This window comes from Mus pahari, chromosome X, assembly GCF_900095145.1.
Source record: "Mus pahari chromosome X, PAHARI_EIJ_v1.1, whole genome shotgun sequence".
Lineage (NCBI taxonomy): Eukaryota > Metazoa > Chordata > Mammalia > Rodentia > Muridae > Mus > Mus pahari.
This window is the reverse complement of record NC_034613.1, coordinates 100,395,953-100,412,578: the sequence shown is the minus strand read 5'-3', so window position 1 is coordinate 100,412,578 and position 16,626 is coordinate 100,395,953. Positions and strand designations below refer to the sequence as shown.

At 40.8% G+C, this 16,626-nt stretch overlaps 1 protein-coding gene across 1 annotated transcript in view; it reads left to right on the top strand.

Moving 5' to 3' along the window:
- Positions 1-691, top strand: part of LOC110314009 (ubiquitin-conjugating enzyme E2 D4-like) — a 927-nt gene extending 236 nt beyond the window's left edge. Inside the window, exon 2 of the mRNA XM_021188483.1 lies at positions 139-691. Within this exon, the coding sequence (XP_021044142.1) occupies positions 179-646 (468 nt within the window). The 5' untranslated portion in view covers positions 139-178 and the 3' untranslated portion in view covers positions 647-691. The remainder of the gene's footprint in view (positions 1-138) is intronic.
- The last annotated feature ends 15,935 nt before the right edge of the window (positions 692-16,626 follow it).

Below are 16,626 nucleotides of genomic sequence, written 5' to 3'. Positions count from 1 at the left end.
TCTCTCTCTCTCTCTCTCTCTCTCTCTCTCTCTCTCTCCCTATCCATCTCTGAATTCCATCTCTGAATTGCGCTTTAATAACGTGACTTAGCCTCCTTCAGCCTAATCATCTGTCATTTTCTTATCTCTATACCCTAGGTGCAACAGAGCCATCTACCAGCTGCCATACTCCGTGAAGATGGCTCAAACTCCTTTGGGGGCTGTGGCTCTTAAGCGACTCCAGAAGGAGTTGCTTGCCCTCTCTCAAGATCCCCCGGCTCAGTGTTCTGCAGGGCCAGTGGCAGAAAATATGTTTCATTGGCAAGCAACCATAATGGGGCCTGAAGATAGCCCCTACCAGGGAGGGGTTTTTTTCCTGTCCGTCCACTTTCCATACGATTACCCCTTCAAGCCCCCCAAAGTTTCGTTCATAACCCGAATTTACCATCCAAACATTAGCAAAAATGGAAGTATCTCTCTAGACATCTTGAATTCTAGGTGGTCACCTGCACTTACGATTTCCAAAGTTCTTCTGTCTATTTGCTCTCTATTATGTGATCCAAACCCAGATGACCCTCTGGTTCCTGAAATTGCAAATATCTACCTCAGGGATTTAAGACAGTATGATAAATTGGCACGAGAGTGGACCAAGAGGTATGCAATGTAATTTCGACATGTAATGGTCATAATAATGAAAAGAAGTGGTTCACTTTATCAGTCATGTTTTCTTTTCTTACTTCATTTGAGCAAAGTGATGCCTTTTAATCTTTTCTAGATATATATTGTACAATTTCCAACCTAGGGTAACTATGGGTGAGAGTTAGGGTTGGAAAAGAAAGGTAAATGGATGGGATACTGGGAAGGTAGAGAAAGCGAGTGAGGTGAAGGGTATATGTATTGGGTATGGGGAGGTAGGAGGTGAAAGAGGGGCAGATGGATAGGAGTTGCAGGGGAGGGGGAAGGTAATGAGAATGAGAAGGGAAGATGGATGGGAAGTGGCTGTCATTGGTAGGATCACAAGAATGGGGAGTAAGAGAATTATAGCTCTTCTCCAGAGGAGTTATCTTTAGTAAACATTCCACAGGGGTTAGGAAAGTAACACCTGGCTTCTTTTATTGTCAAAGGAGTCATAAGCTATCTTTTGGTGCACATTCCTGCTCCCAAACATGGGGAAATGGGCACCTGGCTGGGGCAACTGGCAATAATTGCAGAACTAGCTGTCAGGCAGAGGGACAGAAAGCTTCCTGCTAGCCTTTGAGAACAAAGAGCTCTTTACTGGCTGCATTTCTAATGATCTGGGGAACAGGTTTTGGGGAGTGTTAAAGCTGAGGCTCTGAACAGCTTTGGGGAGTGTTAAAGCTGGGGCTCCACAGTGGTTGGTGCCATCTCTGGGATGGTAGTCTTGGGTTCTATAAGAGAGCAGGCTGAGCAAGCCAGGGGAAGCAAACCAGTAAAGAACATCCCTCCATGGCCTCTGCATCAGCTCCTGCTTTCTGACCTGCTTGAGTTCCAGTCCTGACTTCCTTGGTGATGAACAGCAATGTGGAAGTATAAGCTGAATAAACTCTTTCCTCCCCAACTGCTTCTTGGTCATGATATTTGTGCAGGAATAGAAACCCTGACTAAGACAGATAGATACATATTAATATACCAAAGTAAAAATATCAAATAGGTAATTGTATTTATGAAATTGGTAACTGAAAGTAAGTTGCTGACAACATGTATACATTTTGGACTCACCAGTACATATGCCTAAAGTCATGAAAGTCCGCCAAGAGGTTCGTTCTCTCTCTCTCTCTCTCTCTCTCTCTCTCTCTCTCTCTCTCTCTCTCTCTCTCTCCTTTGTTATTACTTTAATTAATTAATATTTTTATGATCCAGTTGTTGCCTCCATCCTGGTCCACTCTCTGACAGTTCCTCATTTCATTCCTCCCCCCCTCCCCCATCTCTAAAAGGATGTCCCCATCCCAAACCTTGGGGCCTCAAGTGTTTCTAGGGTTAGGCTTGTCTCTCCCATTAAGGCCATACCAGGCAGTCCTCTGCTGTGTATTTATTGAGCCTCCTGTATGCTGCCTGGTTGGTGGCTCAGTTTCTGAGAGATCTCAGTGGTCCAGGTTAGTTTATATTGTTGGTCTTCCTATGGGTTTACTCTCAGTAGGGTTGAGGATCCCTTAACTATTCCACCACAGGGCACGGCCAACTGGGGAGGCAGGACTTGAGAAGTTGACTGTGCTGACCCCATGCCTTAACCAGGCAGGGGATGGACTATAAGGAAGTCCCCGGGGCACAGCTCCAGGGGTCTGGGAAAGGGCAGTCTGAGGCACAGGTCTGCCAGAGATGACTAGGGAGTGCCCAGGGCCTGTGAAGTGGCCAAGGCCTCCTGGTTCTCAGGCTCTTGAACACCCAGGCACCACTGGGAGCAGTGGAAGACCCAAGAATGGAGCAGGATGCTTCAGTTTGGATCTAGTCAAGGGCCAGGGTGTCAAAAGATGAGGCTCTGGCTGGTCCCACAGGGAGAGTTCTTGGCCTAATGGCATCGAGCTTGGTGGCAATCCTGGCTGGGAGACAGGAAGGTCATCTGTGGGAGAGTAGACAGTAGCTCTATAGGTGAAAGCCTTCTCCACGGCTCCCCACAGTGGATCCCAATGAAAAGAAGCAGTCCATGGTTTTAAGGCATTTATTGTCATGGCAGAAATTGGATGTGAAAAACCATACCTCACTTCTCACGGTGGGCCTTAGATTAAATACCTTTTGCAGAGAGGAATATCTGGGAAGGAAAGTTATTGGCTAGGCCCTCCCAACCTCTATGTACCTCAGTAGCATGGAGAACTGTCTTGAGCCTAAGTGATCACAGATCACATTCTTTCCTATATGTGGGAGGCTTGGGGGGCTTGGGGTGTTTCCCTTATGTTACTGATGGCCACAAATATATGGGGGGCTGCAGCTGGTGACAAGGGCCTGATGCCCAAGAGCAGACAAAGCTCCTACAATCCTTTCAGGATCTCTGACCCTTCTAACCTTAGCTCAACTGAGGATCAGGCTACCTCTCATGGTCCACTACTCCACAGCACTCCTCCTCAGTTTCTTTCAACCTTTCCCTAATTCAGCCACAGGGTTCCCTGATTTCAGCCCAATGATTGAGTCTAAATATCTGACTGTGTCAGCCTGTTGGGCCTTGAGAGGATAGCCATGCTAGGCTTCTGTCTGTAAGAACACCATAGTATAAGTAATAGTGTCAGGCCTTGGAGCCTGCCCTTTGACGTGGATCACATGTTGGGCCTATCACTGGGACTGCCTTTCTTTCAGTCTCATCTCCATTTTTGTTCTTGCAGTTCTTTTAGACAGGAACAATTCTCGGACCGTTTTTGACTGTGGGAATACAACCCAACCCCTTTACTTGATGCCCTGTCCCTTTACTGGAGGTGGACTCTATGAGTTCCCTCACTCCATAGTTGGGCATATCATCTAAAGTCTCTCCATTAGAGTCTGGAGAGTCTCTTACCTACTGGGTCTCTGGTACATTCTAGAGGGTTCCCCCACCTCTTACCTCCAGAGGTTGACTATTTCCATTCTTTCTGCTGCCCCTCAGGGCCTCACTCCTTGCCCCCCACCCAATACCTGATCACGTTCCCCTTTTCCCTCCCTGTCCCATCTCCCACCTTGATCCTGACCTCCCTCTGCCTCCCATGACTGTTTTCTTCTCCCTCCCAAGTAGGATTAAAGCAGCCTCACTTAGGCACTTCTGCTTGTTCACTTTCGTGAGTTATGTTGATTGTATCCTATGTATTCTATACTATTTTGCTACTATCCACTTATTAGTGATTACATACCATGTATGCCTTTTGGGGTTCAAATTACCTCACTCAGGATGGTATTTTCTAGTTCCATCCATTTGCCTGCAAAACTCAGGATGTCCTCACTCTTAATAGCTGAGTAGTATTCTATAGTGTAAATGAACCTAATTTTCTGTACCCATTCTCCATTTGTGGGACATCTGGGTTGTTTTCAACTTCTGGCTAATACAAATAAAGCTACTACGAACATAGTGAAGCATGTGTCCCTGTGGTACATGAGGTATCTTTCACATATATTCCCAAGAGTGGTATAGATGGGTCTTCAGGCAGATCTATTTCCAATTTTCTGAGGAACCAACAAATTGATTTCTAGAGTGGTTTTGTCAGTTTGGAATCCCAGCAGCAATATTCCTCTACCGACCCCAAGAAGGTGTTCACCAAGACCAGGAGGTACTTGTAATGTTTGACAGTCAGCATGTAGGTAAAGTCAAGTTACCAGTTGGTTCCAGGAAGGGAGCCTCTATCTTGATGGATAGGAAAAGGGGTGCTACAATACCTGTAGTTGGAGTCTGATATCTGCTCCATTTTGCAAGAGGCAGTGATATATTTTAAGAAGGGGATGCAACCCTGTAGGTGGAACAACATTATGAACTAACCACTACCCCCTGAGCTCGTGTCTCTAGCTTCATATGTAGCAGAAGATGGCCTAATCGACCATCATTGAGAAGAGAAGCCCCTTGGTCTTGCAAACTTTATATGACCCAGCACAGGGGAAGGCCAGGACCAAGAAGTGGGAGTGGGTGGGTAGGGGAGCAGGAACGGGGGTGGGGTATAGGGAACTTTTGGGATAGCATTTTAAATCTAAATAAAGAAAATAATAAAAAAAAAAAGAAAAAGAACAAAAAAAATTGAGAACTTTGAAAAAAAAAAGAAATATAAGTCCTCAGGAATAGGCTCTAGATGTGTTTTTAACAAAATAAGACAATGCTTGGCTGTTAGGATGAAAAAAGCTGGTGAAGATAGGGCAGTTTGACCAGTGTCAGCAGGTGAGAGAAAGGATGTGGGTTGTAGTATAGGAATATCCTGCAGGGGAAGAGACAAATCTAGGCCCCTAAGGGCCACAGCTCTACATGCCTCATCGGCTTGGTTGTTTTCCTTGAGGACAATAGAGTCATCTGTCTGGTGGGATATACAATGGACAATTCCAATAGCTATGGGGAGATGGGAGGCCTTTAGCATGACTATAATTTGGTTTGCATTAGCTACTATTCCTCCTTGGGTCATAAGCAACCCATGCTCCTTCCAGATAGTAGTGTGGGACAGGAGGATAAGGAAAACATATTTGGAGTCTGTATAGTTGTCTAGGGACTGTCCCTGTGCTATTGAAAGGTATGAGTAAAAGCTATTGTCTCAGACTGTTGATTGTTAGTATGAGAAGGGAGGACCTGTGCCTCAACCTCCTCTGTATCTGACACTATAGTATAGCCAGGTCTTCTGGCTCCTTCATGTAGAAAGGAGCTGCCATCTGTAAACCAGATATAGATGGTCTGGGACAATGTGCCCTCCTGTATGTATGAAGGATGATGTATCCTCCGAGGTTTCCATGCAGAAATGTAATAGAGAGTGGTTAGTATTTGGTCAAGGAAGAAGATTGGGAACATTAAGAGGTGGGCATGATTGGAAAGTAAGTGTGGAGTCTTCTATTAGTGTTTCCTGAAGGGAAAGAACTCTTTTCCTGAAGGGAAAGAACAGGAAATGGCCCTGTGGATTGGGGTAATTGTTAGTCCCAAATAGGTGACCCAAGGAATGGACAGTTGGATTTTAGAAGGTGAGACTCTGTAGCATTGACTAGACAGAAAACTTAGAAGGGCAGAGGTGCCAGCATGGCTAATATCTAGAGAAGAATTGTAGAGAAGAATATCATCTATGTAATGGGAGATTATAAATTTAGGGGAAGACAGAAAAGTAAGTTGGAAGAGGGGCCTGGCCAAAGAGATATGGGCTGTCCCAGAATCCCTTATGTAAAGCAGTCCAGTTGAGTTGGGTAGAAAATGGGTGTCCTGTTCAGTCCAGGTAAAGGTAAAGATATTCTGTGACTGGGCATCTAGAGGGGTAGAGAAGAATGCATCTTTGTTATCTAGGACTGCAAAATGAGAAGTTTGACAGGGAATAACAGAAAGAAGTATGTAAAGATTAGCTATAACTTGATGGAGAGGAACCACAACAGAGTTAATGAGCCTGGAATCTTGAACCAGGTGATAGGTTTCATTAGGTTTCTTAACTGCTAGTATAGGGGTGTTAAAGGGGGAAGAGGTAATATGCAGGAGTATTTTCCTTAGGAAGACAGAGAAAAAGAGTATTGAGCTTGGGTAATGTGGTTGATAGAGTCCTGTAATTGGATGACAATAGGAGAACGATGCTTAGCAACAGAGGGATTCTGGATATCTCAGACTTGGGTGTCTATGTGAGAGCCTGGCATAGGAAGCATGATAGAGTTAGTAGGTTGGGTAGCTAGAAGGAGGAGGAGAGAGGCTGCTGGCCAGTTTGAGTTTAAGTGAATGGGGACAGCAAATGAAATAGAGGCTCCCCACTTAGCTAGAAGATCACTTCCCAATAAGGGGACAGGACATATTGGCACTACCAAAATGAATGGGTGAGAGGAACAACCCTAAAAATGCAACTAAGTGGTGAAATCTGGTGAGGTTGGTAAGACTGTCCCCCTACCCTGACAAAAGGGAAACAAGGAGAGTTGGGTAGCCAAAATTCCATCAGGACTGAGTAAGTGGCCCCAGTGTCCATGAGGAAGTAGATAGGCTGCTCAGATACCATGATGACTACGTGGGGTTCCCTGCTGGTGATAGAAGTGGTTGAGTTATGGGAGCTCAGGCTTCTTCAGTGGTTCATAGCCAAGCTTAGGAGAACATTTGGAAGGTGATCTGGGAGTGATATCCCTCTGTTCTGAGCAGCATAAGGGCAATTGACAGCCCAATGTCCCTGCTGATAGCACTTTAGGCATGGCCTTGATGGCTTATGGGGTTTAGGGCAACCTAATGTTCTTGTTGACCACATTTGTAGCAAGGATCTGGTGGCTCCCTAGCCTTAGAAGGACAGGAAGCCTGGGCAGTGGTTGGGGCTGGTCACGTAGCCTTTGCTAGCATATAGTATTAATGTTTGTGTGCCTTTTCATTTCTCTGATAGTACACTTTAAAGGCCAGCACCAAGACTTCAGTCTCCAGTTACTGGATCACTTTCTAAGCATCTAAGTTTGGCCATAATAACAGGGTAGCTTTGCGAAAAGAAGTGAGTCCTCAGTAGGCTTACTGGGTCATCACACAAAAGCTAGTGACTGAGAGCTGCAGGCCTAAGCCCAAGCTGTGGGTCCAGGGTCTGAGGGAGAATGATTTTCCTGCAGCTTCACAGACAGCAAGAAGGAGGAGATTCACCCAAAGGTAGAAGTCCTAAAATAAGGAGTCAGTTAGAAGGCTGGTCATATAAACCTGGGAGAAATCCAGTCCTTAGACCTGTAAAGGCTGGCCAGTACTCTCATGGGACTGGAGGTCCTATATGCCTACTGGGATAGAAAGCGTATCAATCCATGGTGTTGGCATGTGGTTTAGCAATCCAGTGACTGAAAAGTGAGCCCATGTTGTTGGCAGACTTTTGGGGATGAATTTTGGCCCATAGGCCTTAAACTACCAGGCAGTGGCCACTCCACATGGTGGCAGGCTCCATGCCTTGAACCAACCTGGACCTACACAACAGGCAGTGAACAGGTTTGTGCACCAAATTTTGGAATAAGTGGTGCAATTCCGGACAGAGCACACCAAGCTTCAAGTCTCACATGTGAAGTTTTATTGGTAGAGGTGGCCTTTAAGGGGGTGAGGTCAGGGTAAGCATCTTTTATCTGGGCCATGACACATGTGATGCATGAGCAAAGGGTTATGCGTAGGTGTCATGGCAATGGATACAGGAACAGCACTGTTCCTTAGATATGATGTGTGAGTCCAAGAGCTGGCTATGAAGAGCCTTTGGCTGTCTATGGATGTACAGATGCTAGCAATCACTGTTTCCCTATCTGGCCAAATCTATATCCTTTCCTTTACTCTCATTGGAATATAAAAAGGCATCTAAAATGACAAATTAAAATGAAATAAAAAATTAACAACTCAGTGGCAAAAAAAATAAAAAACAGAAGAAAAAGTTAAAAAAGTTAAAGATAAAGCTCAAGAAACACATACAGATGCCAAGAACACATTCTCACATAGAAATCCTATAGAAACACAAAACCAAAAATAGAAAACCTAGTAAACATGCAAACAAACTACAAAGTTTAACAAAAAAACGCCCTAACAAAGCATTATGTTAAAAAGAACCTCCAAAATGCCACTGAGTTCATTTTGTATGGCCATCTACTATTGGGCCTTATTCATGATTTGTGTACTGAATGATGCTCTATTGCAGAAAACTAGTTTTTCTATGGGAAGCAATTTCTAATAGGAGAGAACTTCTGGGTTGGGGATGGTGGCATGTGTCTACTTCCCCTTTCAGAATTGGAAAGCCATCAGGCTAAGAACTGTGCAGGCCCTGTGCATTCTGCCACAGCCTATATGAATTCAATGTATGGATTAATCATGCTATTTTTAGGTCTTATTTCCATGCTGCATTCTAGCCCTTCTGGCTCTAAGACTCTTTTATCCTCAAAGCAAAGGGACTTGATGGATATATCCTGTTTTGGATTAAGAGTTCCAAAGTTCTCTGACTCTCTACACAATGTCTGGTTGCAGTTCTTTGTATTTTCCTCATTTGCTGCAGGAGGAAGCTTCCATGATGATGGTTGAACAAAGCACTGACTTGTGAGTATAGCAGAATGTCACAAGGAGTCATTTTATTGTTATTTTTCAGTTTTTATAAATTTAATTTTTATTGGACATTTTATGTATTTACACTTCAAATGTTATCCCCTTTCCCATTTTCCCCTCATGAAACCCCCTATCTCACCCCCTTACCCCTGCTTCTATGAGGGTGCTTCCCCTCCCACCTACTCACTCCTACTTCACTGCCCTGGCATTCCTCTACACTGGGGAATCAAGCTTACAAAGGACAATGGGGCTCTCCTCCTGATGCCAAACAATGCCATCCTCTGCTACATATGTGGCTGGAGCCATGGGTCCCTCTAAGTGTACTCTCTAGTTGGTGGTTTAGTCCCTGAGAGTTCTAGGGGGTCTAGTTGGTTGATATATTTCTTCTCCCTGTGGGGTTGCAAATCCTTTCAGCTCCTTCAGTCCTTTCTCAAACTCCACAATTGGGGTCTCTGTGCTCATTCCAATGGTTGACTGTGAGCATCTGCTTCTGTATTTGTCAGGCTCTTGCAGAGGCTCTCAGGAGACAGCTATAAAAGGCTGCTGTCCGCAAGCACTTCATGGCATCCACAGTAGTGTCTGGGTTTAGTGTCTGTATATGAGATTGATCCCCAGGTGATGCAGTCTATATATAGCCTTTTCTTCAGGCTCTTCTCCATACTTTGTCCCAGTATTTCCTTTAGACAGGAGCCAGTCTAGGTTAAAAATTTAGAGATGAATGGGTAACCCACTGGGGGCCTTGCTTAAACTCTGGATATGGTCTCTACAGGTTCTCCCTCCTCTTTTTTTTGGGGGGGGGGTATTTCAGCTAATCTCATCCCTGTTCTGTCCTGGGAGCCCCTGGGATACCCCAAGTTCCCCATCCCACATTGATACACACCTTTGTTCAAATACCCGACCCTCTCTATATCATCCCTGTTTCCTCCTATACATGATCCTGCCCCTTTTTCCACCTCCTCCTTTTCTCTTCCTTCCATCACACTTTCTACCTCCTGTGAATGTTTTGTTCACACTTCTAAGAAGGACTGAAGCATCCAAATTTTGATCTTCCTTCTTCTATGGTCTGTGAATTCTATCTTGGGAATTGCAAGATTTTGGGCTAATATCCACTTATCAATGAGTGCATATCATGTATGTTCTTCTGTGACTGGGTTACCTCACTCAAGATGATATGTGTTGAAATTCTATAAAAATAATTAGTTCTCATTAACCTTTACATAATGACTATACAGTTCCTGAGAGGATTTTAGTCTATGGCACAAACAATATAAATTATCTACATGTTTTAAATTTATTCTATGACAATGTCACTTATAAAATACCTTAATAACTTCAAAGAAAGTAGCTGCCATATGTATTACAAAAGGAAAGAGTAAGACAGTCTTCCATGTCCATGTCAAATAATTATGACTTTTCTATACGTTTTTGCTATTATCCAGGGATATTCCAAATAATAAAACTGTTCCACAGTAGGTCACTAAGAAAAGTGAATATGCCAGTAATTTGAGTGGTTCTTTTTTTCTGAATTATGAGATACTTTTAATAATGTAAAAGAATAAAGATGTTATCAATTTAATTTAATTTTTTGTTATCTAGAAATTAAAATCTCATTCTGTTTTATCATTATATTCTATTTAGTATTCTGATATTCCCATAGGTTAAATTATTATCACTTATTAAATATCATTTTTAATTTCATTCCTTTTATGCTACAAAACTTCATTAAACTCAATTTGAGTATTCTTGTAGTCTAATATTAGTATTTTTATGTCAGAGTAAGAATCTTGTCTTTTCAGAAACTAATTAATTTTTCTCTTCCATTGTCATATTTATATAGTATATTCAATAAAGTAAGATGATTCATTAGGCCTGACTCCTAATGGTTTCTCTAGTGATTAGAAAGTGTTAAACATTTCTCTTGGTTTTCTGTGGAAGGAACAAGAATGGAGATGTCCTTTAATTTTTGATTTTCTGTTGCATTTCATTACATCTGTATATTTTACTTGCTTCTTAAGAGATTTACTTGTGTTTTCTGTTAATTCTATGTGTAAATTTCACACTTGTGATTGAAACATACAAGAGAAATTTTAAGATAAAAAAATGTAAAAATCAACTTTTACATCTTTTTAATATCCTGTCTAAAATATATATCATGGAATTCTGGTTTAGGAAATGTTTAAGTATTTGTTTATTGGACACAATATGGTATCTTCACACACTGTTCACTTTAATACAGAGAGATAACCCCAGTATATATATTATTCTTTTATATTTTTGAAATATCTTAATAGATGGCTATAGGTAAATTTCAAGCCCCCCTGTTTCTTAAAAGTTCTTGCTGCATACTTACATGGTTTGTATTGTATTTGTTTTGTATTGTTTTTAACCAGGAATATTTTTGTGAAAGTAGGTTTATAACAACCATAGGAGTGTACTGGAGTTATCAGTGGTTTTGATCACTGATGGGGAAGATTCAGCATGTCCTAAAATCTATTAGTTGACTACTTCAGTAAGGATTAAGAGCAGGGTCTGTGACTCCCTCCCATTTGATATTGTCTATTAAAAGGCCTATTCTTTTATATGCTCTGGTTAGGCAAATATAATTACATTGAGTTCATGATTAGAACAGGTATATGGCATTTCATCTATCATTCAATATTCTTGCTCTTTTGAGTCTAACCATCATTTTTATTTTACTTACCATCTCATTTTACTTACATGTTATTCTCTCCCCCCCCAAGATAATCTTATTTCTTCTACAATGTTTCCAGAGTCTTATTCTCTCTGTCCCCCAAGATAACCTTATTTCTTTTACAATGTTTCCAGAGTCTTAATGTGAGGGACATAAGTATCTTGTTTAGGGCTAAGCATTCCACCTTCACCTATTTTTAGGAATTTGTGCATTTACCTGCCCTATATGCACTACCTTATGCTGCTAATCTTCTCTTATAAAGGACTGAAAATCCTTTGTCTTTGTGTATAAATATATATATTATATACAATGTCAATTTATTCCCATAACTAGTTGTTGCAGGATAAGTGGTCGGTCATATAATAAAATAGACTGTCAACCAAAAATTATTGAAGGAAATGGAGAAGGACACTTAATATTCATCAAAGGAAACATCCAACAAGACGAAATCTCAATTCTGAACATCTATGTCCCAAATGCAAGAGCACTCACATTCATAAAAGAAACTTTACTAAAGCTCAAAGCTCACATTGAAACTCAGACAATAATACTGTGAGACTTCAAAAGCCCACTATCACTAATGGACAGGTCATTGAAACAGAATCTAAACAGAGACACTATGTAACTAACTGAGGTTATGAAATAAATGGATTTAACAGATATATTCAGAACATTTCACTCTAAAACAAAAGAATATACCTTCTTCTCAGCACTTCATAGTATGTTTTCTGAAATTGACCATAAAATCAGTCACAAAGCAGGCATCAAGAGATAGAAGAAGACTGAAATAATCCCATGCATCTGATCAGATCACCAGGGACTAAGGCTGTGATGGTTTGTATGTGCTTGGCCCAGGGAGCATCATGATTAAAATGAGTGGCCCTATTGGAGTAGATGTGTCACTGTGGGTGTGACCTATAAGACTCTCATCCTAGCTGCCTGGAAACCAGTATTCTGTTAGCAGCCTTCAGATGCAGATTTAGAATTCTTAGCACCTCCTGAACTATGCCTGCCTGAATGCTGCCATGTGCCCACCTTGATGATCATGCAGTGAAGCTCTGAACCTGTAAGTCAGCCCCAATTAAGTATTGTCCTTATAAGAGTTGCCTTGTTCAAAGTGTCTGTTCTCAGTAGTAAAGCCCCAACAAAGAAAAAGGCTAAATTTCAATAATGAATAATAATAACAGAAAGCCTACATACCCATGGAAACAGAACAACTGTATACTCAATTATAACTTGGTCAGAAAAGTAATGAAGAAAGAAATTAAAGACTTTCTAGAATTCAATAAAAAAGAAGACAGCATATTCAAACTTATGGGACATAATTAAAGCACTGGTAAAAGGGAAACTCATAGCTGTAAGTATCTTCATAAGGAAATCTGAGAGTTCCTACACACTATCAAGTAAAAAACATATCTGACATCCTTAGAAAAAAATGAAACAAACATACCCAAGAGGATTATACGGCAGGAAAAACATCATGGCTAAAATCAACCAATTATAAACAAAGAGAACAATACATAGAATCAAAAAACAAACAAACAAACAAACAAAAAACCAAAAGCTTGTTCTTTGAGAAAATTAACAAGATATATAAAATCCTAGCCAAACTAAAGCACACAGAGACAGTATCCTATTGGACAAAATCAGAAATGAAAAGGGAGACATAACAACAGAAACTGAGGAAATTCAAAAAACCATCTGCTCTTACTACTAAAGCCTATGCTCAACAAAACTGCAAAATGTAGATGAAATGGATGATTTTCTAGAGAGATACTATATACCAAAGTTAAATAAAGAGCAGTTAAACTATCTGAAGAGTCCCATATCTCCTAGGGAAATAGAAGTCATTAAAAACTTCCCAACCAAAAAAAAAAAAAAAAATCCCAGGGCCAGATGGCTTTACTACAGAATTCTACCATACCTTTAAAGATAACAACAAACTTAAAACTATTCAACTATTCCATACAATAGAAACAGAAGGAACACTACTTATTTCATTCTATGAAGCCACAATTACTCTGATACCTAATCCATACAAAGACCCAATAAAGAAAGAGAACTTCAGACCAATTTTGCTTATGACAATTGATGCAAAAATAGTCAATTCTTATAAACCTAATCCAAGAACATATCAATATCATCCTTCACAACAATCAAGTAGGCTTCATGTCTAACATGCAGCGATAATTCAATATATAAAAATCTATTAATGTAATCCACTATATAAACATACTAAAAAAATGACATGATCATCCCATTAGATGCTGAAAAGTATATGACAAAATTCAACACTCCATCATGGTAAAAGTCTTGGAGAGATCAAAAATCCATGGAATATACCTAAACCTAATAAAAGGAATATATAGCAAACCACCAGCCAATATAAATTAAATGGAGAGGCACTTGAAGCAAGCCCCCTAAAATCAGGGAAAAGAAAAGGCTGCCCATTCTCTCCATAACTTTTTGACATAGTACTCAAAGTTCTAGCTAGAGAAATAAGAAAAAAACCAGATCAAGGAAATACAATTTGGAAAAGAATAAATCAAGTTATCACTATTTGTAGATGACATGATACAATATACATAAACAACCCCCAAAATTCTACCAGAGAACTTCTACAGCTGATAAATAGCTTCATCAACATGGCTGGATATAAAATTAACTAAAAAAATAGCCTTCATTTATAAAATGACAAAGTGGCTGATAAAGAAATTAGGGAAACAACATCTTTTATAATATTCCCAAGTTGTATAAAGTATCTTGGGGTAACTCTTTCCAAGCAAGTGTAATATCTGTAGGGCAAGAATTTCCAATCCCTGGAAACAAACAAACAAAAAAATTGAAGAAGACTTTAGAAGATAGAAAAAACTCCCATGCTCATGGATTGGTAGGATTAACATATTAAAAATGGCCATCTTACCAAAAGCAATCTACAGGTTCAATCCAATCCCCATCAAGATTCTAACATAGTTCTTCACAGACATGGAAAGAACAATTCTCAATGTCATATGGAAAAACAAAAACAAACAAACAAGTAAACCCAGGATAGTGAAAACAATTTTTAACAATAATAGAACGTCTGGACAAATCACCATATCTGACTTCAAGCTATATAGTGAACAACAGTGATAAAATCTACATGGTATTGGTTCAGAGATAATCATGTTGATCAGTGGAATAGAATTGAAGACCCAGAAATAAAACCACACACTTAAGGTCACTTGATCTTTGAAAAAGTAACCAAAATTTGCAATGGAAATATTAAAGCATCTTCAATAAGTGGTGCTGGTCAAACTGGCTGTTCCTCTGGAGAAAATTGAAAATAGACCCATATTTGTCACTTTGCACAAAGCTCAAGTCTAAGTGATTCAAGGACCTCAAATTAAAACCAGATACACTGAATCTAATAGAAGAGAAATTGTGAAAGAGCCTCAAACTCATTGGCACAGGGGGAAATTTCTAAAGAGAACTCCAGTAACTCATGCTCTAAGATTAAAAAAAAATGATAAATTGGACCTCATGAAACTGAGAAGTTTTTGTAAGGCACAAGACATGATTGATAGGACAAATTAGCAACTAACAGAATGAGGAAAAAAAAGCTTCATTAACCCCACATCCAATAGAGTGCTTATATCCAAAATAAATAAATCACTCAAGAAGCTAACCTCTATAAAACCAAATAACCCAATTAAAAAATAGGGTACAGAGTTCAACAGAGAATTCACAACAGAGAAATCTTGAATGGTCAAGAAACACTTAAACAAATGTTCAAAGTCCTTAGTGATCAGGGAAATGCAAATCAAAAGGGCCCTGAGATTCCACCTAATATCAATAAAAATGGCTATGACCAAAAAGTCAGGTGACAGCTCATTCTGGCTAGGATGTAGTGAAAGAAGTACACTCCTCCATTGCTGGTGGGATTACAAACTGGTACAACCAGTCTGAAAATCAACCTGGAGGTTTCTCAGAAAATTGGAAATAGATTTACCTAAAGACCCAGCTATACCACTCTTGAGCATATACTCAAAAGATGCCCAACCATGCACAGGGGCACATATTCCCAGATGTCCCACAACAGAAGAACGGATACAGAAAATGTGGTTCATGTACACAATGGAGTACTACTCAGCTATTAATGAGGTCATCATGTGTTTTGAAGTAAAATGTATGGAACTAAAAATTATCATTCCAAGTGAGGTTCCTCATAGTGTGAACCCAATAATAACTTTATAATAATCAAAAATTTCAGAATACTGATTATAAAACCCACAGAATTTAAGAAGTTTAACAAGCATAAATGAAAGTGAGGATGCTTCAATCCCTTAGTAGGGGGAAAGAATATAATGAAGGGAGGCAGAGAGGGGGGGTTATTGGACAGTAGAGGGAAAGGATAGGGTAAAAGGGGAAAATGATCAGGTATGGGGCATGGTGCAGGGGCAGGAGAGAAGCCCAGTGGGCCAGCAGAATAAATGGTAATATGCAGCCTCAGAAGGTGGAAGGTGAGGAGACCCTCTAGAAAATTTCAGAGACCTGGGAGGTGAAAGGCTCTCAGAACTATACGGGAGTGATCACAGATGAAATGCTCGAGTTGGGAGAGGGAACTTGAAGACTCTACCTCCAGTAGATAGATAGGGCTTCAAGAAGTGGGATGATTTTACTAACCCACAATCAAAATTTCTGACCCAGAAGTATTCCTGTCTAAAAGAACTGCAGGAACAAAAAGGGAGAAGAGATTGAGGGAGAGGCAGTTCAGTAACCAGCCCCATTGAAGATGCAGCTCATGGGATTCAGCTCAAGGGGAGAATTCAAGGGAGGGATGTTATGATGTGCTTCCAGACAGGAGCCTGGCAGAAACAGAGGCAGATAATTACACCCCCAAAATGGACTGAAGTCAGGAAACCCTGTGGTTGAATTAGGGAAAGGATGGAAGGAGCAGTAGAGGAGGCGACCCCATAGGAAGACCAGAATTATCAACTAACCTGGACCCCTGGGAGCTACCAGATATTGAGCCACAAACCAGACAGCATACATGAGCTGGTCAGAGTCCTTAGACACATGTGAAGCAGAGGACTGCCTGGTGTGACCACAGTGGGAGACGATTTGCCTAATCCTTGAGAGACTTGAGGCCTCATGGAGGGGGGGGGGGGCGGCCTGACTTTAGGTTGTATCCTCTTTGGAGACAGGGGAGGAAGGATCTGATGAGGAACTGTGGGAGAGGGAACCAGGAGGGGGTGCACTGTGCATTGGCTGGATAGTAAATAAATGGGAGAGAGAGGGAGAGGGAGAGGGAGAGGGAGAG